The following is a 24,906-nucleotide window of genomic DNA, read 5'->3' as shown; positions in this document are numbered from 1 at the left end:
ACAAAATATCTTCATGGAATGTGATCTTTACTTAATATCCTAATGATTTTTGGCATAAAAGAAAAATCAATAATTTTGACCCATACAATGTATTTTTGGCTATTGCTACAAATATACCCTAGCGACTTAAGACCTCTTTATGTATCCTATTCTTAATATTTTCTCCTTTTTAATGTCTTATCTCATCTGTGGTGTTGTATAAGAAGCTGAATTTCTCTTACAGAACCTTAGTCATTCTCTTTCTTCATCTGCTGCACCCCAAGGCTGCCCATCCCCTCCTCCACCTGCCTCCACACCCCCAAGAATGGACACTGACTGCCTGTCTATATATATCCCTCAGAAGGGGCCAGCTGTGCCTAAATGCTCCCTACCCCTCCAATGTCTGCTTGTCTGGTTTAGGTTTGCAGCAGGGGCCAGGGCCAAGAAGGTACACTGTGCCTTCTCAGAGAGGGCGAGATGGTGGATGAAGCTTAGGACCATACTAAAGATCTAACCTGGACTTAAGAAGGATTTGCTAAACTAGGAATTTAATTTCAGGGTTTGGTTCTTTTTTGTGGGGAATTTTTACTTTTGAATTTTTTACTTTTGAGATTCAAAATGGAGTCGGGCGGTGGTAGTGGGGTGGCAGCTTTGACCTCGTTCATCATGAATGAAGAAGAACTGAAGAGAAAGCAAAGAGAGAAACTCAAGAAACTACAGGCCACAGGAGGAAACCCTCGACCGCCACGATCCTTGTTCTTCTTCAACCTCAAAAACCCTTTCCGGAAGACCTGCATCAACATTGTGGAATGGAAGTATCCTTCAAACTTACATCCATTTTAGTTTCCATTCTTTTGGACTGTAGTTTGATGTTTGTTTAGTTTTGAATCACAATTGAGATGGGCGTGTTTTAGAAAGGCATGCATCCCCCAGAGAGCTAGTTTAGCATGCATGCCAGAAAAAGCATGCAACCATAACTCTGACCTGTCTTACTCAACGTCTTATGTTCAACAAAACCAGACTCAGATATTTGCTCCATGATAGATATCTTATTCTGTGAGGTGGAGAAAATTAAAACAGACAGTTGTTTTTCATAATCCCCAGGTTTAGTGTGTCTTGAGGTGCTGAAATCTGTGTCTCAGTTGTGAACTGAAGGTGTTAAGCTTTTGTTATGTGTCAGCCTCACCACGGTCAATTGGAAGCAGTTGGATCAGGTCTTTACATGGAAGATGATAAGGATGAACCCCAGCCTATTTACAGCCAGTCAGCAAATACACTATTAATAAGACTTTAAACTAGTGTTAATTGACCCTATTTACAGTTTTTATTGTTTTGGTTTCATAGGGTTTAGATTGAAAATTTTGTATATGTAAATACACGTAAAGATATTTGTAAAAATGCTGTAAGAATCTTTCATAAATATAAGTTCCTAAATTCACAACAAGAATCGACTGTGTTGCAGTTCAGAAAAATTTGGAAACAGCTTCTTAACTTACTCTTTGAGACCACATTTGGAGACAAAACTGATTATACAGTAAACATTTGCTTTACGAACTGAAACTTTCACTTCCTGATTAGTTCATTAAGACAAACATAAATATAAATGTGAATTGGAGATTTTCAAGTAGAAGTGTTTTAGCTTTTGTACTGAGGTGAATAGGAGATGTAATTTTGGAGCTCTTTTTTTGCATAGGTGTATTTATACAGTTTAATGATATTCTGGCTGTGTACAGCTGTTGGGTGGGATCACTAGCGGACATGATGCTGAGCTGGCAGGGAAATTCTGATTCCACCGCCTAGTGGCAAAAATTCACAAATAATTACAGTTAGTTGGAGACTGTGAGTCATGTAGATTAAACTGAAACAGCACTAATTGATCAAATCATAGATTTAGTATATTCTGTGCTAGTAAATGTTTACTCTGAGGTAAAACTGTCTTTGCTAGATGGTTTTTGTGTCAGTGATTCTAATTTAGCTGCTGACCAAATAACTATCCAAAATCTCTCTCTTTTATTTAATCAGCACAGCCAGTTTTACATGTATTTGGCACTGGGAGACTGTTCATTTTTGGTTAAATCTGATTTATGCAAGCCCTACACATATCCATCACCAACTTGAATGTGAAAAGTGATTACCTCAAATTTTCCAGTGGTTGTCTTTGCCATGTCTACTCATTGTTTTCCTGAGCAAACTCCATCAGACCCTTCGAAATCATTATCCTGCTAACTATCTTCGCTAATTGTGTAGCTCTGGCTGTGTTTCTGCCCATGCCTGAAGAGGACACCAACAACACCAACTTAACATTGGTGAGAAATTCCCATTGTAGAACATACATTTTAAATGAATAATCTCTGATTACAGGTCATTTGAAGTTGTACATCAGTTAATTTTGAAAATATTTGCTACTGAAGGTAGCAAAGAATATTATGGCAAGAATGAACTGGAGTAAAGGGATAGTTATGTCTTAGACACACCTCATGGTGTGTTGCCAGAGAATCTGAGATACTTAAACATGTCCAAGATAAAGTGATGTTCAGATTTTTGCCTACTCAGGTCTTTGGCCCTTGGGTTATAAGGGGGACGTAGATGTTTTGAAACTGATACATGTGCGCTAACGTTCTCGCCCAGTTGGCGGTTGCACAAATTTGTGATTTGCATAAGCTCTTAAGAGTTCAGGTTAGATATAATAATGGGTTTATATACCTAGAATGCAATTTAGAACATGTTTCACAAACTAAAAATATACCATGCTAGCAGGTGCTGTTTTGTGTGATGAGTTTTATATTTAGTCTTTGATTTGAGATGTGCATGTCCGAAAGGTACAAGTGTGCCGTTTATAAATACACTCAAATCTCACAAGGGGATTTTCATGACGCATCTAATGAGAAATGAACATAGATTCTATTGACATGACTATTCTGTTCTAAATGATGGTCCTCTTATTACACAAGGATGAGATCATTTATTCCATGTGGACACAAAACTTTGCTGTTTTGCTCTTTTCCTATGTGTAACATTTTTTGTTTCGGCTATATAAACATTTAAAAGTAATGATAAATCCTCTTTACACAAGCTTATTTCATGACTCAAGCTTTGACGGTATATAGGTCACACACTCTTTCCACTAGCGTGTGCAGTCATATTCTCCTTTCTCCGAACATAGAGTGTTATTACATTTCAGATATCACAAATCTGAGACCCACTCACTTATTTACTCCCTTGGGGTTACAGTGACTAACTCCGGTGGGCTGTCCATTCCACGGATACTAAGTCATGAAACAGGAGCTGAGAGTGGATCTCAGTAGACATGGTCAGAAAGAGTTAGGTTGATATGACCTGTTCGTGTAGAATGAGAGGCTGTGTAAACATTCTGATTAGATCCTCACTGCACATTGAGAATAGTTGTTTGGATTGGCAAAATGTTAAGGTTTCAGTGGCACTTTGCGCATGTTTTTTAGAACAAATGATCCATGCGATGCAATTGACAGTGTGTTGAAGCTGCCAAAAATGGGTCTGAATTTAAACAAAGGAAGTTTGTATCTTGCAGTACTCACAATTGTGGAAAAAAAAAAAAGTCAGAACTGTGACTGTATCATGTTTTACACCCCATTAATCCCTCCTATATTGTTTGTTTCCTTGCAGGAGAGTCTGGAGTACATCTTCCTGGTCATTTTCACTCTGGAGTGCTTCTTAAAGATAGTAGCATACGGGCTTTTGTTCCATGAAGGAGCCTATTTACGAAATTGTTGGAACATATTAGACTTTGTCATTGTGTTCATGGGGTAAGATGACATTTAGAATGTCCAGAAGCCATAAATGAAACACAACTGTCCCCTGAAATGTTTCCCAAAACTGTCCTGAACTCATTTTAACCATAGATTTTTTTCTGTAGAGTTTGAGGTATTAATAATACAATAATAGCTGACATTTTAAAATGTATTGTTTAACATTTCTTAAATAATAGTTCTTTTAAATTGCCTCTGCAGGCTCTTCACACTTATTGTGGACACCATCAATACAATAGCAGGAGTTCCCAAAGAGAAAGGAGGAGGGTTTGATATGAAGGCTCTTAGAGCATTTCGAGTCTTGCGACCACTGCGGCTCGTATCAGGAGTTCCCAGTAAGACTTTTGAGCACCACAAATAGGGCAACATAGACCTTTAAAGCTAGATCCTAAATATACTCTGAAGATAATATCGTAATTACTATAAGTATACTCCTACAATATGAATCAATAACAGAATGAGGCAGTGCTGAGTGAAAACAGTTTAAATATTTACACAAATGTGTTTATGTGCATGCTTTAACTTTCTTGTACATATTACAATATAATCATGTCTTTGTCGAATGTTAAAAAAGCTGGTGAGTTAAAAGTGTGTTTGTTGTCATCCAGGTCTCCAGGTGGTAATGAGCTCTATCCTGAAGTCCATGTTGCCCCTCTTCCACATTGCATTGCTGGTCTTCTTCATGGTCACCATTTATGCCATTATGGGTTTGGAGCTGTTCAAGTGTAAAATGCACAAGACATGTTACTACCAGGGCACTAGTGAGTGTTTTTATTTGGACTTCAAACATATAAAGGGAATTTAAAACAAGTTTTGGATATGTAAAATAAAATAGTTTGTTTTAATGATAGTGAATTGACAAATCAATGCCAGTGCTGTTCAACCCCTGTTTCAGATATCATTGCCATCAGGGAGAATGAGAAGCCATCGCCCTGTGCTCAGGCTGGACACGGGCGCCGCTGCACCATCAATGGCACTGAATGTCGTGCAGGTTGGCCTGGTCCCAACTTTGGCATCACCCATTTTGACAACTTTGGCTTTGCCATGCTCACAGTCTTTCAGTGCATCACAACGGAGAGCTGGACTGATGTGCTCTACTGGGTAATTACTTATGGACATGATAATCCTCCTGTCTACTCTCTTATGGAGAGGCCAGTAGACAAACATTCATTTATATTAACAGGCAATAATAATTAAACTTCTCTATGCTAAAGTTAAAAAATTACTGACGAGACACTATAAATTTCACAATCAGTATAGGCTATATATAATACAATAAAATTACGGTGACATTCAGACTAACAGCAAGATAACAGGGCTGATATTAGTTTTACACAACAGTTCAATGGACAAAAAAACATTAATAGTGAGTAACTTACATTTTAGACACAATATTTCCAGTTGTTTTGTCTGTTTTTCCTCCGACCAACAAAATAATTCCAAATGAAGTCAAAGCAGAATTAACTCGAGACTAATGCACAGATAATCATGAGTTAATGTATAACTCATGATGAATTAAACCATTTATTAATGATTACTGCATCAGCAACTAATGAACATTCGATATGATTCAAAGATTAAGTAATCCATAAATTATCATCAGTTAAATGCGTCATGATATATTAACTACCTAATAACTTATTTTATTAACTAATTCATGTGTTAATTACCACATTGGGTCGAAGCCATGCCTTTAAACTTCCAGTTGTCTGCTTTAATTAATCATTAGCTATGACTTTACTTGTTGAGACACATGACTATTAACTAATTGTTAAGTAATATGTCATTGTGGTTATAGATTTTGAATTAGTTAGTTAGTCATGTGCCTCAACAAGTAAAGGCACACCATAATGATACCCATGTAAATCATTAGCTAATGATTAATTAAAGCAGACAACTGAAAGTTGAAATGCATGCTTGAACCCACTGTGGTAATTAACATATTAATTTACACTATTAGTTAATATAATATGTCATTAGGGAATTAATACTTTATGACACATTTAACTAATAACAGTGTATTGATTACTTAATCTATGAATCATATCGAATGTTCATTTGTTGCTGATGTAGTAATTGTTAATAAATGGTTTAGTTCTTCATGAGTTACACATTAACTCATGATTATCTGTGCATTTGTTAAGCATCAATTAATGCATATTAGTGTCACCGTATTGTAAAGTGTTACCCATTTTTCTTTATAAAAGTGCTGGACAACCGTGTATAACCTCGCATATTTTGCAGCATCTCGCGCATTACATAGCGTTCAAGAAATCAGTGCTCAAGTTAAAAGAAGTTCATTTTGTTTTAAATGGTGTTTCTAGACACTTTTTGCCACCTACTAGTGCAAAGATGTAAACTGCAGAAAGAGAAAAATCCCAAAAATAATGCACAGACTGACCGCTTGTCTAGAACAGGATTTTTGGAACAAATCCAAATTTAATGTTTGTCAAAATCTAATATAGTAATGATTTTATCTTTTAGATTAATGATGCCATGGGGAATGACTGGCCCTGGATCTACTTCCTGACTCTGATTCTTGTGGGCTCCTTCTTCATCCTCAACCTCGTCCTTGGAGTACTGAGCGGGTATTAGCTCTAGCTATGTTTTTTAATAAAAGGTTTTAATACGAACTGCTTAATGTTTGGTTAACAAGTTTGGAAGGAATGAGTTTCTTTATTATTATTCCATCCAAATACACTCTGACTGAATGAATCTACTGAAATCGACAGATCTGTTCAATCAACTTAAATGGCTCACCTTAATTACTTGAGAGACATAAAAATACAAGAAAATCACATGACCAGGAAGCCATTTAAGCAAACTCAATTACATGGTTAAGTGGCCTAACTGAGATGAGTTTTTCCTCTATGCAGGGAGTTTACTAAGGAAAGGGAGAAGTCACGGTCACGAGGGGAGTACCAAAAGCTACGAGAGCGACAACAAATGGATGAGGATCTGAAAGGTTACATGGAATGGATCACTCTTGCTGAAGTGATGGATGGAGATTCTGAGGGTAATGGTGCTATTACAGTCCTTTTTACATGTGTTATGTTATTCTATCGATCTATCTGATGTCATTCAAAAAAAGCCCAGGAACGGCATCTTTAAAGTTTCTCACTACTTTGATTTACTCTCCAGCACTTCTTCTTCTTAGAAAGGACAGTGATTCAGAGACAGACAGTTTATACAAGATGGAGGGGATCAACAGGGTGATCTATTTCTAGTGAGTGTGCAAGAGCAAAAATATGCATCATGATTTAACCAAAGACTGATCCTTCATTTACTGTGTAATCGGCAGCCGTCTCGCACGCCGCTGGAACATTGTTTTACGGAGGAAGTGTCATGTTTGGGTGAAATCTAAATTCTTCAACTGGTGGGTTCTCCTTGTTGTGTTACTCAACACTCTGGTCATTGCGACGGAGCATCATAACCAGACTGAGGGGTTAACAAGTTTTCAAGGTATGTTCCATTAAGGAATACAAGATTCCCAACTCCTATTTAGTAGCCTGTTTAAAAGTTTTTTTTTGGTTGTTGTGAGGAATCTTTAAAATAGAATCATTCAGTAATTCTTTATTATATATTTATTTTGGTGAATGAAGTAAGATCTTGATGAGTCTTGGTCCTGTTTGCAGACACTGCCAATGTAATTCTGCTCGCCTGTTTCACGATTGAGATGGTTATGAAGATGTATGCATTTGGTCCGAGAGCCTACTTCATGTCCATCTTCAACCGATTTGACTGCTTTGTGGTCACGATCGGAATACTGGAGATCATCTTGGTCGGGTCAAACACCATGACACCACTGGGGATCTCTGTGATGAGATGTATACGACTCCTGCGCTTATTCAAGCTTACAAGGTACATTCATTTATTTATTACAAATTTCAGAATAATAATAATTATTATTTATAACACAATTTCCAAATCTTACTACCATCTATCTTAACTTATTTATTTTCCCGCAACAATTCACAAGAAATGTTACTCTGAAGTAATGAGAAGAGTACCTTATTAGTACAACTACTATACTTACTTTCTTCAGCTTTTGCACAGGATCTGACACTGTGATTTGAAAATATATAATTTATTTATTAAAAATTATTTTATTTGACAATAAATGACCTCTCATACACAAAATACATGTTTCCTTCACCAAGACTGTTATTTGGTCTTTAGGTACTGGACATCACTTAATAACTTAGTGGCATCCTTACTCAACTCAGTGAAATCCATCGCCTCCCTGCTCCTGCTCCTCTTCCTCTTCATTGTCATCTTCGCCCTCCTGGGTATGCAGGTGTTTGGTGGGAAATTCAACTTTCCTGACAGAGTGATTCAGCGCAGTAACTTTGACAACTTCCCACAGGCCCTCATCAGTGTTTTCCAGGTACTCCAACTGCAGTTTTAGTGAAACTGTGCTCTGATTACAGAAGCTGTTTATGTGAGGTTGGGCTTCGTTTTCAGGTCCTAACTGGAGAGGAGTGGGACTCGATTATGTTTAATGGAATCATGGCTCATGGTGGACCTCAATCCCCAGGAATTCTTGTCAGCATTTACTTCGTAATTCTGTATGTCTGTGGAAACTGTATCCTTTTGAAGCATATGTCATTATTTTCATGTCCGTGTTATGAATTTGTCAGAACTGACTGGAGATGATAAATGGGAATTCAGTGTGTTTAAAAGAATATAGCAAAGCACTCAATATAAAATAAACATTTGCCATTGTTTCTGCTGCTAAGTGCGAAGTATTTCACAACCAGTAATGTTGTATTGTTGTGAAAAGTTTGTTTGGACTTTTCCTTAGCAAGCTGTTAAATAGTCGTTCTCTTGAATGTGTTCTTGGCCATCGCTGTGGACAATCTAGCCGAGGCTGAGAGTCTGACAGCAGCACAGAAAGAGAAAGCAGAGGAGAAAGCCCGAAGGAAACTCATGAAGTAAAAGAACAATTAATTAATGCTTTTATTTAATCAACAATGCATTAAACTGATCAAAAGTCATATTTATTATGTAGCAAATGTTTCTTTTTCAAATAAATGCTGGTCTTTTGAACTTTTCAAAGTTTCCACAAAAAAATAAAATGAAATAAAAAATAAGTAGCACATTTTTTTTGACTTTGATAATAATAAGAAATGTTTCTGGAGTATCAAATTAGCATATTAGAATTATTTCTGAAGGATCTTGTAACACTGAAGTCTAGAATAATGGCTGCTGACAATTCAGCTTTGTCATCATAAGCATAAATTACATTTAAAATGTTTAAAATAGAAACAGTTATTTAATTGTATGAGATCATATTTCACAATATTACTGTTTTTACCTTATTTTTTTAACAAATAAATTCAGCCTTGGTGAGCATATAGTTTATAGTAAAAAAATTTACTAACCCCCGAACTTTTGAATGTATTTGCATAATTATATATTATTAAACAACAATTTGTCTTATTTATTCAAATAAGAACATTGCCAGAGAAAAGTGAGGAGGAGAAGGCCCTGATGGCTAAGAGACTAATGGAGTCCAGGTCAAAAGCTGAGGGAATGCCCACCACAGCAAAGGTACATCTGACATAAAAGAGCTCACTGCGCTTATTTTATATTAACCTACTGCAGAATATAAAATACTATATAAAAATACTTTACTAGTTGGCTTTCTGTCTAGTCTATTAGGATGATTCACCACAAATCAGGTCTTCAATCAACCACATTAAATCTGATGCTAGGCTCTTGTTGTCTGCTAAATAAACAAATTGTAAATGTCTAAACAAATTTCATGTTTTTGTCTCCAGCTCAAGATAGATGAGTTTGAATCAAATGTTAATGAAGTGAAAGACCCCTTCCCTCCTGCAGACTTTCCAGGTAAGGCTGAAAGACTCTAACACGAGACTTTATATATCATTTGAGGGCTCTGCACTGCATAAAATGCTGGCTCAGACCTCACAGTACATCTCTAAACATGTAATGGATGAAGCTCAAAGATAGCTGATCTATTATAAGTAAAATGTATTATTAGCTCCAGCCTCCAAGCTCATTTATGGAGCACATTTCAAACCATAGGCCTGGCTATTTTCATTTGATTTTCGAGCTGTGCAAAATTAAATTAGCTTCACAGCATAAACGGCTGTGAAAAATGATCAATGCTAATCCAAAAAAATCTTATTTCACACAAGTAGATCACAAATAAGCATGATATTGTAATCCTTCTCTCCTACTCAGGTGATGATGAGGAAGAGGAACCAGAGATCCCGATCAGCCCCAGACCCAGACCCATGGCTGACCTACAGCTGAAGGAGACAGTGGTGCCCATGCCTGAGGCCAGCTCCTTTTTCATCTTTGGCCCACAGAACAAGTGAGACTTTATGGCCTGATTTATTATACCATGTAGACAACTAAAACTAAATTTAGAACTAGCCTTGATTTGTGCCTAACAAATGGCCCCAAAATGATTTACTGATGCTATTTGTTGAAAGGTTCCGGAAGCTTTGCCACAGGATCATCAACCATACGACCTTCACCAACATCATCCTCCTCTTCATCCTCCTCAGCAGTATCTCCCTGGCTGCTGAAGACCCCATCGACCCCCGTTCATTCCGAAACAAGGTACCAAAAACTTTGATTATTGTATTGCGTTAACTGAACTATTAGTTATCAGTTCATAAAAATGTACATTCGTTAATTCATTTCACAGGTCTTGGCTTACGCCGACATTGTCTTTACGACTGTCTTCACCATTGAAATTGTGCTAAAGGTAAGGTGCTTGTCAACTTGATGTTACTTTCAGATTTGTGGTTTGGCTGACATTTAATTCAGGACTGACCTGTGTATTTTTAGATGACGGTTTATGGAGCGTTCCTGCATACTGGCTCTTTCTGCCGAAACTCCTTCAACATTTTGGATCTCATTGTTGTGGGTGTTTCCCTGTTGTCCATGGGCATGGAGTAAGTTCAGTAATATTTGATGTTGTTTCAGTTTTTAGTATACATTACCCATCATTTTATTGCTTTGACAAGGATATTTTTGTCTTAAACAAGGAATATTCTAACTTGAAAATACAGTAAATTACAAAGACAACCCAATAAATAAAAAATATCAGTAAACTGTTCATGCACGTGCTTTATTCCATTGATGAACACCAACAGCATTTTTGCACATTTTTCAATATGAACGAACAGCGTGTGAACAGCAGTCCAATTAGCAAACAAATGACTCTTAAGAGCCAGTTCTTTTCAGTGAATTAAAAACACATAGAACAACCAAAACAGTTCTCGAATAAATGACTCTTTTGAGCCAGTTCTTTACAGTGAATCAAAACATTTAGCCCGACTAATGTAGTCCAAGTCATTCTTCAATGAATGAGTCTCAGATCCATTCAGCTCATTGTGTATGAATCAAAAATACAGAGTGCAACCAATACAGTTCAAACTATTCTTAATTGAATGACTCTTATTAGTCAGTTCAATGTTTAGTGAATCAAAAACATAATGCTCGACATGTGTATTCCCATTTCAGAATGAATGATTCTTACGAGCCTGTTCAGTGAATCAAAAACAAACAATTCTCTGACAAATGATTCTTATTAGTCAAGTCTTTTTAGTGATTTAGGTCTATGTGGCCAGTATAGTCAAACCGATTGACCGAAGTCCAGTGAGCCATTTCTTTTAAATGAATCAAACACATGCAGATTACAACTGACTTCATATGATAATGTGTAGTGAAAGAAACACATTGTGAGTTTTAGTAGTATTCTCTGAAACTAAATGAATTAATCATACAACTGAATGTTTTTTGTAAGTTTGAATTAAAATACAGTGAAGGCCAATAATTGAATTGCATTATTGCATTGCAGGTCGAGTACTATCTCAGTCGTGAAGATTCTCAGGGTGTTGAGGGTACTTAGACCTCTAAGGGCCATCAACAGAGCCAAAGGGTTAAAGGTGTGTATGCTTTCAGCATCTGTGTATTTAAATATGGATAGCTGCCTGCCATATAGGTTTAGGGCCAATCTTCAAAGCATGATAAATATTAGGCATTAAATATAATCAAATTTTCATCTCCAGCATGTGGTCCAGTGTATGTTTGTGGCCATTAAGACCATTGGTAATATCGTCCTGGTCACCATGCTCTTGGACTTCATGTTCGCCTGCATTGGAGTGCAGCTCTTCAAGGTGAGGCAACCACCATATTGTGCTATAAAACCCTGTGTTTTTAAATTAAGGAAGTGACTGTATGCTAAACGTATTACCTTTATTTAGGGCAAATTGTACTATTGTACGGACCCCCTTCAAAAGACAGCAGAGGAGTGTCAGTGAGTATTTTTTTTGCCACATTTCTTTGAATGTTGTGCTTTTTCCTCCTCATGTTGCTGCTGATATATATCTAAAACATCGCTCTTGCATTTGGTTTTTCTTAGGGGAACATTTTTAAAGCATGTGCAAAACTCTCTTCATGACATGGAGGTCCATCAGCGCATGTGGGTCAACAATGGTTTCAACTTTGACAATGTCCTGAACGGCATGCTAGCTCTCTTCACCATCTCCACATTTGAGGGCTGGCCAGAGTGAGTGTGTGAAAATCTTCACTTATTTTCTTCATCTTTTAGCTGCGCTCAAATAACGTCGTTTCATCAGTCAAGAACATGTTTCACACAAAACCTTCCTTCACTCATCTTCAACAGGATCCTATATAAGGCTATAGACTCAAATGCAGTAGACACAGGCCCTTTGTACAATAACCGAGTGGGCATCTCCATATTCTTTATCATCTACATCATCATCATTGCTTTCTTCATGATGAACATCTTTGTGGGCTTCGTCATCATCACTTTCCAAAAACAAGGAGAGCAGGAATTCAAGGACTGCGAGCTAGACAAGAACCAGGTAGCCAGTGTAATCTTTGATGTTCTTCACATGTGATTTGATCTAGGAATTTGTGTGTATATTGAATGACAAATTTTAGAGAAAATATCCTATTTACAGTGTGCTGTACATCTGCATTTCATATACCTGGTTTAACTCCACTTTTATTGTATATACAGTATTTATCAGGTTTATGATGTTAATGCAACTGGGCTTAACATGCTGTAATTTTATAATAATCTTCTCTTTCCGTCTCACCCCTCACCAGCGTCAATGTGTACAGTATGCACTGAAAGCACGGCCTCTCAAATGCTACATCCCGAAGAACCCGCACCAGTACCGTGTGTGGTACTTTGTGACTTCCTGCTACTTTGAGTACCTCATGTTCTTTCTCATCATGCTCAACACACTGTGTCTTGGAATTCAGGTAAATAGAAGTTACATTTATTTACAGCTAATGATATACAGTACTGTTCAAAAGTTTGGGGTCAGTGAGATTTATTTAAAGAAATGAATACTTTTATTCTGCGAGGATGCATTGAATTGATCAAAAGAGGCGGTTAAGTCATTAATAATGACATTAAAAAACATTTTAAAATTTATTAAAATAGGAAGCAATTATTTTAAATTGTAATAATATTTCACAATTTTGTATTTTTGATCAAATAAATGCAGCCTTGATGATCATTAGAAACCTTCTAAACATTTCTAATTCAGTCGATATTTGGCATTTTTTTAATTACTGGCAATGGGTTATAGGGGTGTTTTTTAAATTGATCAGTTATTTTCTGTTATTGATGCATGTAATATTTATTATCTTTACATTAAATTTGCATTGCCTTTAATTCAACCATTAATTAAAAACCTTAACATTTACCACTGTTTTCAAGCCAATAAAGTAAAGCTTAATCCCATTCAGCCAGTACGTTTGTCAGAACAATATTCAGTCTGTGTAATAGTTTCTAAAACAATTTGGCTGCTTTGTTAATCTCCTCACTCTCTTCTCTCTGTGGTACAGCACTGCAACCAGTCTGATCATATAACCAAACTCTCTGACAATCTCAACCTCATCTTCACCGTCCTGTTCACTGGTGAGATGATCGTCAAACTCATTGCATTCAAAGCAAAGGTACTCCTGCTTCCTCAATATGAAACTGTGTAAGAAGATGTGCTGTGTTTTATGACATTGTTGGTATTTTGTGTGTGTCATGACACAGGGTTACTTTGGAGACCCTTGGAATGTGTTTGATTTCGTCATCGTGGTCGGTAGTATTGTTGACGTGGTCCTCAGTGAGGTTGATGTGAGTATGACAATAATTTGAGACTTACGTAACAATATTGTCTGAGTGATTTATATGTTGTGTTAATGTCTCTACAAAAGCAAAAGCATTTCAAATGGCGACCAACAATGGCTTGTATTTTAAACCCGCATTTAGCGATACATGAAGCACAGACCACAGCAGGCAGTCAATATCAGCATTAGTGCACAGGAGGTACCGATTTTATCAGCTCTAGCTTAGTATTCTTCTCATTCAACCAACTTCACTCACCAGTGGCCATTGATGGGCTCATTTCCATGATTAATTTCACATGTGTTAATGAACCACCCTCTTTCCATCTCTCACAGCTGCTTAATACACACCGCTCCACATCTCCAAGAGTGATTTGATGCACTTTTTATTGTCTATATAAATAACCACTTGTTTTGGAAGTGTGATCCATAGTTTTGATGTATGTTGATGTTTGTCTCTGATTCGCAAGATGCATTGTGGTTTCTCTCATGTCATCTCTCATCCATCATCCTGACTTCTCATCTCTCTGTTCTCAGGCTGCGCTGGAGGCCAGTGGAGGACTGTGGTGTCTACATGGTTGTGCTGTAAATATCATTCTGCGCTGCACGGGACAGACACTGCTCACATTATCTCATACTAAACGCAGAACAAGGAGAACTGAATTTGTTAGACAGCCATTAATAATCTTGACTTTATGGCTCAATCAGCAGATTCCTACTGATGAAAAAGAAAGAGCTTTTTAAAAATGTGCTTAATTTATTGCTTCATCTCACTGTGCTTTGATTTGATTTGGTTTGAATTCAGTATTACTTATTCTTTATATAACCAATTTAAGTAAAGTCTCTGTCTTGACTGCATTCATGTTTTTAGAAGCTTAAATATCCACAAATATGCAATGTTGCTATGTATTTTTGCTTTATATGATATTATATGTATTATATTGCATGACTGATGCAAACAATTGAAGAGAGTCTATTCTTTTTTCAGGAAGTGAATCCAATGCAGGCAATAGCTGTAAGTACATTATCCTGTTTTTTTGTTTTGTTTTTTTAAGCACTTAAAAATGGCAACTTTAATATTTATAGGTGGAACTAAATATTTCTCTCATATCAATTTCTACTCATTCTTAGGATGCAGAAAATGTCAGAGTTTCCATCACGTTCTTCCGGCTGTTCCGTGTGCTGCGTCTCATTAAACTGCTCAATCGCTCAGAGGGGATCAGGAACCTTCTGTGGACCTTTATTAAATCCTTCCAGGTCAGACAAGACAAAAGAAAATGAAAAAATTATTAATAACAATATAAATAGTTAATAATATAACGATCATAATGATGTATTTATTTATTTTATTATATTATTTTTAATGAAAAGTGCTAGCTTTAACTGAATGTATCTTGTGATGTTGTGTTTCGTGTTTCAGGCACTGCCTCATGTGGGTCTTCTCATTGTCATGCTCTTCTTCATCTATGCTGTCATAGGGATGCAGGTGAGCTTCACTTATCTCCTTTCCTTCAGTTGTTTAAATTTCCTATAGTTTCTCTCATTCTTGTTAAAAATGTTTCTTAAATTCTTTCGTCCTCTCTCTTTCTCCTTCTGTTTATAGATGTTTGGTAAAATTGCTCTGGGCGATGGTATAGAGATTAACCGCAACAACAACTTCCAAACTTTCCCTCAAGCTGTATTGTTATTATTCCGGTGAGTCAACAATGTAATGAGAGAAATCATTTTTTGCTTGTTTGTTCTCTAATAAAATCCATTCTTTGCAAACTTAAGAGCCCATGTAGTGCACTCAACTCTATTTTTAGTCTAATAATCAGGTAACGGATGAATGTGTGGGTTCACAGTGTTGCCACTGGAGAGCAGTGGCCTAAAATCATGCTGGCCTCTATGTATGGGAAGCTCTGTGACGCCAAATCAGACTACGGCCCTGGAGAGGAGTATACCTGCGGCTCCAGCATTGCTGTCTTCTACTTCCTCAGCTTTTACATGCTGTGTGCATTTTTGGTAAGCAGATATGAGGCAGTTTATATATAGTAAACTTGGAAATCAGCTCAGAATACAGTATCCAACACTGCTGTTTGTTTTAGAGACTAAATCATTTTCTTCCTGGTAGATTATCAATTTATTTGTGGCTGTGATTATGGACAATTTTGATTACCTCACTCGCGATTGGTCAATCCTCGGCCCACATCACCTGGATGAGTTCAAGAAGATCTGGGCAGAGTATGACTCTGAAGCAACGTGAGTTAAAGCACACAAGGCTCCAATACCAGTGTCATTTTATCCTGTAGCTTCATGCTTCTTGGATGTTCATTTTATGATTTTCCTTAAGACATAATAAACTACACTGTCTTCTGTCCTTATAAAGGGGACGAATCAAACATCTGGATGTAGTTACTCTCCTGCGGAGGATTCAACCACCTTTGGGTTTTGGTAAATTTTGTCCTCACCGCTCAGCATGTAAGGTAAGATAATTGGCTATTTTGGGGGGTCGGGTTGGAAAATATATTTAATGTTTTTTGTTTTTATGCTCACCTATTTCAATGTGTATTTCAAATCTGTATTTGCGAACTTCCACCTCAGCGGCTGATTTCCATGAACATGCCGCTGAACAGCGACGGCACAGTGACCTTCAACGCCACACTCTTCGCACTGGTCAGAACAGCTTTGAAAATCAAAACGGAAGGTGTGTAATTGAGATCAAATTTAATAAGCAGTTCATTTTGCGGCATAGTATTTCATTTACATTTTTCTGTTAGGAAACTTTGAGCAGGCCAATGAGGAACTGAGAGCCATCATTAAGTCAATCTGGAAGAGGACCAGTATGAAGTTGTTGGACCAGGTCATTCCGCCCATTGGAGGTGAGATAGCATTTATGTTTAATTTCCATGCTTTTAAATACAATCCACGTCTGACTGTGATGTAATTTTATTGGCTGTAGAGGATGAAGTCACCGTTGGAAAGTTCTACGCAACCTTCCTGATTCAGGAACACTTCCGCAAGTTTATGAAGCGGCAGGAAGAATACTACGGTTACAGGCCCACCAAGAAGAACGCTGATGAGATCAAGGTGCACTTTATGATAAATGCTTGTAGTAAACATCATAAAAAGGACACTTTTCAAGCAAAATACTAACAAGACTATTGTCTGACTTTGCAGGCAGGTCTGCGCAGCATCGAGGAGGAAGCAGCACCTGAGCTACACAGGGCCATCTCAGGTGACCTGATCGCTGAGGATGACATGGTGCGTGCCCTGGAGGCCGGAGAGGAGGGCATCTACAGGGTCTGCACTGAAGCATCTTCTTAAGGAAATAGACACAAGTAGATAAAGACGTCCATTTAGACTTATAGTCTCTGTGTCTCTATCCATGCAGCGGACAGGAGGTCTGTTTGGACTCAACACAGACCCCTTCTCCTCTGAGCCCAGCAGCCCCCTCTCCACACAGGTGACCAGCCAGAGGCCCCTGCAGTTTGTGGAGACTCGTCTGGAGTATATAGAGTCACCTCCAGACTCTGTCTTCCTCCCAAACACTGAGTTCTTCCCTGATAACATGCCAACAACAACCAACACCAATAACAATGCCAACTTTGTTGAAGAGTGAGTGGATACCTATAATGAAAAGTGCACTTAATGTGTATCTGTAAATGTCAAAATGCTCATTTGATGCTGTTTTTAGTCTGTCATCCAGGTTTACGTTTGAAAGCGAGTCACTGTCAGCTGCTGCAACTAGAAACTATTCATTCGAGGACATAAGTAAGTGAAAACAGTAGGTGATTGAAGAAAATAAATAAAGTATAAATAAATATATATATTATAATTTTTTTATTAGAAAAATTCTAATAATCTAGATTTTTTTTCATTGTGATATTGTTTTCATATCAATTAAGCATTTTATTAAATTTTATACTCAATTCACTACTGTAATACAGTCATTGCTTTTTTATTAAAACATTTGAAATTTATTTTTATTGATAGCACTACAACAAATGCCACCATTTTGCTGTTCAAAAGTTTGGCGTCAAACTTTTATCATTAATATTTTTATTCAGCAAGGATGCAATAAATTGATCAAAAGTGACAGCAAAGACATTTTAATGTTACAAAATATTTCTGTTTCAGATAAATGCTGTTCTTTTGGACTTTGTATTTATCAAAGAATCCTGAAAAGCATGTTTTTACTTTACCAAAAATATTAAGCAGAACTGTTTTCCACATTGATAATAATAAGAAATGTTTCTTGAGCACCAAATCAGCATATTAGAATGAGTTCATGAGGATCATGAGACGCTGAAGACTGAACTAATGACTGCTGAAAATTCAGCTTTGTCATCACAGGAATTAATTACATGGTAAAATATATTAAATTAGAAAATAGCCATTATAAATTGTAATAATATTTCGCAATATTGCTGTTTTTACTGTATTTTTGATCAAATAAATGCAGTCTCTGTAAGCATAAAAAGACTTCTTTAAAAAGCATTAAAAAAATCTGTTATAATCTATCAAGCCATTTATAATAATTATACCATGAAGAAATTCAGTTGACAGTAATCTACACATTATTATTTTCTGTGCAACCAATAGGAGACTCCAGTTCGTATGTGGGCGGGGCCTCAAGTGTTGATGACAGACGGCAGTCAGATTTCACTGTGAGGACCGATATCACACAGGTGTGGACAGGTGTCACATTTCCTGAGCTAAACACAGTACGGTGACTACTTGATATTCCTCTCTGACTCCTCCGTGTGTCTGACTCTCTCAGTTCCCCTATAACCCCTCATACGGGCCATCAAAGAACCAGACAGCAGCAACAGAAGCTTCACCAGCCACCGACAAACTCATTCAGCAGGTAAAATACACCAGGCCACATCTCATGTACTTAACATTCATTCCATACCTTCTCAGGAAAGACTATTACAAGATGTTATCCATGAATCCTCAGGCACTGAGAGACGGTGGTCTAGACTCCTTGGCTGAGGACCCACAGTTTGTATCTGTGACTAGGAAGGAGCTGGCAGAAGCCATTAATATTGGCGTGGAGGATATGGAGGGCATGGCTCAGGGTATTGTAAACGGGCAGAGCGGCAAGATAACAAAACGTAAACGGCGTCCCATCCCAGTTCCACCCGGCACCAAGTCAACCAAACCCAAGGAAAACACTAGTGCCGTGTAGAAACACACTGAGAGACATTCAGCAAATTCATGAGACGTCATCAGCCTGAATCTTCTGCCATTGTCCAAAATCACTTACTTCAGTTTATGAACAGGTAGTGCCCTGGTTGTTTGGAAGTGTTCTTTTTTTCTTCTAAGATGGTAAGAGAAATAATGTATAAAAAGGGAGGCCTGCCTGAACATGTTACTGCTATTTTAATGAGGTCTGGTGATTTTTATTTCTGATGGCTGTTCCGATTTAGGACTTGTTTTTTGGTGACTGAATTTACCAAACATCCTCAATAAAATTGTTCACACTCTGTTCTGTGAACATTTACAGTTGAGTGAGTTACATAATACAGACAAATGCCTGAAAACCTTGTGATCTGTGGACATAGAGCCACAAAGGCAAGTCTTGCCTTTGGTTTGTCTGCCACATGTACCTGTGGTTTGAACTTTTTTGTGTTTGGTTATAAAATACTTGTTACACTAAATGGAGGGATTATTATCCTAACCTCTTGTTTACAGGAAAATCTTTAGCAGTTTTTAGAATTACATTTTGATCTTTTTCCATTTCATTTTTTATCTAATTTAAATGGAAAGTGTTTGCATGCTTGTGACTGACAAGTACAATATGCAAAGACCTTCATTTGTGTTTTTGCATTTACTCACTTAGCAAATGCTTTTATCCAAAGTGACTTACAAATGAGGCAAGAAGGGCTTATAATGTCTGATAAAGGCTCAATGAAATGTTTTTTTATCTGCAAATTGAACTACATATTCATGTTTCACATGAGCCTTTACATTCTTCAAAAGAATCTTCCTCAGTACTCATAATGGGATTGAAAATGAAATGTCGGTCGTTGGCTAGTATATGGAGAAAACTGGAATATGTAAAGGATTTAGGATTGTTTTTTTTTCATTATTTCATTTAACGGCTTGTATATTTGTCGTATTGTACAGTTGAGATATAGGACAGTAGGAATGGGATCAGTACGTAACGCAGGCCGGATTTAAACTGGGTCCCTGTTTTGTTTTTTTGTGCATTACCCACAGTCACTGACACCTTTTTTCTTAGAAAAGGGTTTTTTTTAGTGGGCTACAGAAGTTTTCTAGGGACACTGGATGTAGACATTTACATGTGAAGCATGCACATCAAAAATACAATGCAGACACTGAAATAACACAGTTTTTTTTAATCTTCTCAATGTAGCAGCTGAAATCATTTTGCTCACTGACTATTGCAACGTTGCACCTTTTTAAAGTCTAGCTGAACTTCAAAGAATGTGTTGACCGATGCCACAGATTGACGTCTTAAAGCTGTAGTTTCTCTTGTATAAGGTCTGGTCTGTCATTTCTGTTCAGCGCGTTTTTATATTTCATTGCAAAGTACAAAATTGGGATGGATTTGTATTTAGATGCACACATTTTCACTTTCCACCTCAGCCTGTGTGTCTTGCAAATGAACATTTGTTAAAAGTGTAATTTAATAAACACGAAAGAGATGTTCACATTTTTTCTTGGGATGTGGGAAAAGGCTGTCTAGCCATTTAGATTTATATTGTGTTATAGAAATAATCTGGAAAATAGGTCAATCGTTTTATGAAATCATTTAATATTCACGCTTACAAAATAATCACTGTTTTTCAAATAAGAGCACAGTAATAATTGCATTTGAATTTCACTGAATACTAGCTTTAAAATAATATAACTGCCCCGTCACTATTATTGAGCTTGACATTTGTATTAACTTTGCCTGTAAGCACATGCAGATGAAGCGCAACTGCAAATAGCACAAAGCAAAGGCTAGTATTTAAATATTATTAATATCATGTTTGCTGTAGACAGATGGTGTGATGAGCGATCTATGGCCAGTGCAGCTGTACTACACTGTAGAGAGGGAAACTTGAGAGCAGCTCTAGGTACTATTAATACTGCAACACGTTACAGCTCAAGCCTCTTATGGCATGAAACTAAATCCATAAAGCAGAGACAGCGCATCAACTGACGTCAGAAGTGTAAAAGCTTTACAGTGGTTAAATGAAGACTCATTTTTACAATAATTGATCCCACTAGGCTTCAGTAACCGAAGACGTGCAATTACACAAAACGTAATTACAATGAATTTATTTATACAGGATTTTTACTGACATCAACTAAAGTCACACGGTGTGATATAATCAAACAACTTAAACACGCTTAAAGAAAATACAAAAAGCTGAGGGCCAGTGGGCTGATGGTTCCCACGCTGAAGGATAATGTCTTCAAAGCTCTGATGGGATAAAACAGCGCATTTCCAGCAGTCCATTTCAATGAAGCACTTCCCCTCAAATGAAGTAATGAGGTTTCTTTACATTTATGCCATACTCTGCCATGGCTGGTGTCAGATCTTCCATTGTCAGCGTGTACTTCTTGTCCTGGGAGGTGTGATGAGAACAGAGTGAACGAGAGATTTTTACAACATTTTTAATTTGTACAAATGATGGCCTGCAGATTAAACATTCATTATAGAATATGTTACTGTACTTATGACAATTTGCAAACACAAACCTTAGTCTTGTTTCGGGAGCTTCCAGAGGCTGTGCCCTTCATTTTGCAGTGCTGTAGTGCGTCATTTGCAATATCTGAGATGAACTTCTGCGACGCCAATGATATGAGACGGATTCTGACAACACAGAATAAAGATGATTTAGATAACCAGCTCGTTAGAAGAGAGCTCCATGAATGAACTGTTCCCTACATAAGTGTTCACTGCTCTCTACTCCCTGCACACAGGAAATTGGCTGACGTTTACTTCACTTAAGAACACAGCTTTGCGCTAAACCACTTCCTGCAGCATCTTCACACAGAAAAAATACAGAAGTTTGAAGGGTTATTTAACCGTAATCATGAGATTTGCATAGAAGTTACGTCTCGCGCACTTTAATACCCTCTGAATGGAACATCATGACGGAATATCCTTTGATGTCTACTTTGCAGGGCACTTATGGTTGAATGGAACAAACCCTGAAGCGGTAAGAGAAGCATACAAAATGTGCAGAGCAGACCAGCACCAGGATTAAGAACTGCTGACCTAATGTATTACCAACAATGCAATACACTTCATTACACATGAATGTGTTGTTTAAGCCCATTCACGGAACAATACATATCAAGTTTTAAAAATCATTCTAGTTCTGTATAATTAAGGACAGGGCAATGGTATAATTTCTAAAGCGATTTTTTTTTTCCAGCTGATGAATGGTGAAACGTTTAAAGCCAATCAGACTTTAAGGAGCTCGAACATTTAAAGTTTCAGACAACAAAACAGTAGGGTTTATTCACACCTGTCTTGTTTGGTTCGATTGAATCAAACTCAAGTTCGTTTCCCCCTTTGGTGGGGACCTTTTGGACAGGTGTGAATACAGCAATCGCACTCGGGTGCGCACCAAACAACCGTACCGAGACCCAGGTGAAGAGGTGGTCTTGGTCCGCTTCCAAACGAACTCAGGTACGGTTGAATGGATGAACCAATGAATGGACGACCTTAAGCACACGTGTGGTTTTGTTTACAGTTTCTGGTTCACTTGCAAAAAGGGCAGTGTGAAAGCGAACCGCAACAAACAAACAAACAAACAAAAAAACATTGTATTGGTCCGGACCAAAGCAAGTGAACTAGTGGACTTTCCTGGTGTGAATATACCCTTGTAGAATGGTGACCAAATTTATTAGAACACTATTTTCACCATCTACAAAATGGTTTTAAGTCAGTTATTTCTATCTTTTGCTGTAGTGTGTTGGTAGGAAATATCAGTTTACATGTCCAAACATTCATTTTGCCATTAATTGTAATAATCCAGTGAGATTTTTGTCTGACAGCAGAGATCTTATCTCCTCATCATCCAGTCTGTCTGGAATGACATGAAGAAACAGAACAAACTGAGACAGACTAAATCCAGAAGAACTGTGGAGAACAACGTCTCAAAGATGCTTCAAGAGACCTACCTGCAAAGCTAACTGAAAAACTATGCACAAGTGCACCTAGGCTAAAAGCTTCTTTAAATGCAAACTTGGTCACACCAAATGTTGATTTAATTTAGTTAATAGAAATTAATTGATAAAGAAAATCTATTAATGACATTATTTTTGACAGCATCCTCTTTTTACAGCATTTTTACACAAGTGCCTAAAACTTTTAACAGTACTGTAGCTATGCAGGTAGGTCTCTTGAAGCATCCTGGAGACGTTGTTCTCCACAGTTCTTCTGGATTTAGTCTCAGTTTGTTCTGTTTCTTCATGTGACTGCATGATGATATGATCAGATCTCTGTGTGGAGTATTTATTAACATTTTGTAATTTCAGTACTTCAACTTTATATTTAAGTTAGTTGCCAAAGCAACATTTCTCATTTTTTTGTTTCTTCAACCTTTTCAATTAAAAATGATTTAATAAACATTATCATCCATTGATGTGGATGTTAATATAGTTATCGTTACAGTTATTGCTCTTGGTGTAAACGGGCCTTTAAACTAGATTTAAAAAGTTACTTTTGTCAAAAAAAAGGTTGCTTAAAGACCCTAAAATGTTTTTAGCAGCACCACTACATAACAGCTTTCTGAAAGAACATTGTTCCAACTCACATTCTTGGATCTGATGCTTCAAAACCAGCTCGGTTGAGGTAGTATCCTGTGACTGCGTCTGGGATCTGAAAAACAGACAGTTTGTTAACAGTGCTACTCCTAAAGATATCATCAAGAATCAAAGAATATACAGCAGTACTACAATCATATGTGGACTGACTGTTGGGGTGTAATCCTCCAGCTGCATCAGGAAATCAGCCAGCGGTGTGGTTGAGATAACGGGCTTCACGTCTCCATTAGCGATGCCTGTGGGCACATACACCCCGTTTGACACGGTGGAGTCGGATGATGGGGTTGCCATTGCTGCCGAGGTGGGAACTGTGAGGGACGAAAAGTACGACAGACCTTCAGAACTACACTAATAACAAAGTTTACAAATACACTTACTTCACTCTCCATCTTTATACAGTCCAGCACTTAAGTAGCTAAAGGCTAAAAGGCAACAGCAACTCTGTGCGCGTTCAAACTGTCAAAAAAAAGACACCCACCATTGCCGCTGCCGACCGCAGGGATGCTGCTGACGTTTGTGGAGGCGCTGTTCGGGACGCAGTTGGATGTGGATGTGCTGGATGCGGCTGCTGCTCCAGTTTGTCCGGTTTGCGGATGATCCACGTTCATTTTGAACTGTTCAGTTTGAATATTCCAGTAAACTGTGGATACTAGACAAAATCTGCGCAATTTAAACTAGGGAAAAGTTAAGTCGATACTCATTTATGCAGGTAAAACAGAGAGGCCAGCGATCATTCGCTGTGCGGAGAAAAAATATTTACGCTTGATATGTGTCACGTGACTAACACTTCCGCGCGCAACCGCGACGAAAGTCCGGAGCTGCGCCTCACATCAGGATTCTGAACAATAGTTCCGGGATCGATCGCGTGAACATTCACTCAAGCGTGTTTTGTTTTACAAAATATCAACTGCAAATCTTGTAATATAGGTTTTGTGTTCAAGTTACATTTTGTAATTTAGATGAATTGAGAAAAACATTTCATGCGGCGACAGAATCAGATGAGGGCTTGTAAACAGCTCCATCTAGTGATACTATTTTGAGTTGGTCACTTCACATCATAACGTTTAAGGTAATTTACAATAATAATAATAATAATAATTTTTAATAAGAGTGTTTTAGTTGTGTGCACTTTCGAATTCAAGGTCACATCTTCTCTTTTATAACAGCCCCAGATCCTCAAACATAAGACTAACAGAAATATATATATTTTTATTACTTTAGA

At 37.4% G+C, this 24,906-nt stretch overlaps 2 protein-coding genes across 2 annotated transcripts; one reads left to right on the top strand and one right to left on the bottom strand.

The window, feature by feature from the left end:
• Positions 1 to 389: 389 nt before the first annotated feature.
• On the top strand, positions 390 to 19,375 carry cacna1sb (calcium channel, voltage-dependent, L type, alpha 1S subunit, b). The gene is made up of 45 exons (XM_058784241.1): positions 390 to 794; positions 2,180 to 2,285; positions 3,622 to 3,761; positions 3,966 to 4,099; positions 4,373 to 4,525; positions 4,660 to 4,865; positions 6,249 to 6,352; positions 6,641 to 6,780; positions 6,906 to 6,990; positions 7,066 to 7,226; positions 7,400 to 7,625; positions 7,944 to 8,151; positions 8,229 to 8,349; positions 8,584 to 8,698; positions 9,221 to 9,317; positions 9,548 to 9,617; positions 9,975 to 10,107; positions 10,229 to 10,358; positions 10,447 to 10,506; positions 10,590 to 10,696; positions 11,605 to 11,692; positions 11,816 to 11,923; positions 12,011 to 12,063; positions 12,169 to 12,315; positions 12,433 to 12,634; positions 12,882 to 13,040; positions 13,632 to 13,742; positions 13,831 to 13,914; positions 14,442 to 14,489; positions 14,893 to 14,919; positions 15,036 to 15,161; positions 15,325 to 15,390; positions 15,508 to 15,599; positions 15,749 to 15,908; positions 16,018 to 16,145; positions 16,273 to 16,369; positions 16,488 to 16,590; positions 16,664 to 16,765; positions 16,846 to 16,973; positions 17,064 to 17,186; positions 17,278 to 17,501; positions 17,581 to 17,657; positions 18,489 to 18,574; positions 18,667 to 18,753; positions 18,847 to 19,375. The coding sequence occupies exons 1-45, from the start codon at positions 598 to 600 to the stop codon at positions 19,075 to 19,077; spliced, it is 5,550 nt and encodes a 1,849-aa protein (XP_058640224.1). The 5' UTR covers positions 390 to 597; the 3' UTR covers positions 19,078 to 19,375.
• A 1,275-nt stretch (positions 19,376 to 20,650) lies between these two features.
• taf10 (TAF10 RNA polymerase II, TATA box binding protein (TBP)-associated factor) lies at positions 20,651 to 24,499 on the bottom strand. The gene is made up of 5 exons (XM_058784243.1): positions 24,163 to 24,499; positions 23,835 to 23,992; positions 23,675 to 23,739; positions 21,606 to 21,720; positions 20,651 to 21,472 (listed from the first exon to the last, which is right to left on the bottom strand). Exons 1-5 carry the CDS (start codon positions 24,290 to 24,292, stop codon positions 21,383 to 21,385), a joined length of 558 nt encoding a protein of 185 aa, XP_058640226.1. The 5' UTR covers positions 24,293 to 24,499; the 3' UTR covers positions 20,651 to 21,382.
• Between the last annotated feature and the right edge of the window lie 407 nt (positions 24,500 to 24,906).

This window comes from Onychostoma macrolepis, chromosome 08 (genome assembly GCF_012432095.1).
Source record: "Onychostoma macrolepis isolate SWU-2019 chromosome 08, ASM1243209v1, whole genome shotgun sequence".
NCBI lineage: Eukaryota > Metazoa > Chordata > Actinopteri > Cypriniformes > Cyprinidae > Onychostoma > Onychostoma macrolepis.
Note: the sequence above shows the minus strand (reverse complement) of the source record. Positions and strands in the feature narration are given on the sequence as shown.

Coding starts and splice junctions, on each gene's coding strand:
- taf10 (XM_058784243.1), bottom strand. CDS start 24,292: ATGAACGTGGATCATCCGCAAACCGGACAAACTGGAGCAGCAGCCGCA. Junction 23,740..23,834: donor TGGAGGATTACACCCCAACA/GTCAGTCCACAT, acceptor TCTGTTTTTCAG/ATCCCAGACGCAGTCACAGG. Junction 21,721..23,674: donor GAAGCATCAGATCCAAGAAT/GTGAGTTGGAAC, acceptor CTGTGTTGTCAG/AATCCGTCTCATATCATTGG.
- cacna1sb (XM_058784241.1), top strand. CDS start 598: ATGGAGTCGGGCGGTGGTAGTGGGGTGGCAGCTTTGACCTCGTTCATC. Junction 13,743..13,830: donor TCATTGCATTCAAAGCAAAG/GTACTCCTGCTT, acceptor GTCATGACACAG/GGTTACTTTGGAGACCCTTG. Junction 16,766..16,845: donor GGTCATTCCGCCCATTGGAG/GTGAGATAGCAT, acceptor TATTGGCTGTAG/AGGATGAAGTCACCGTTGGA.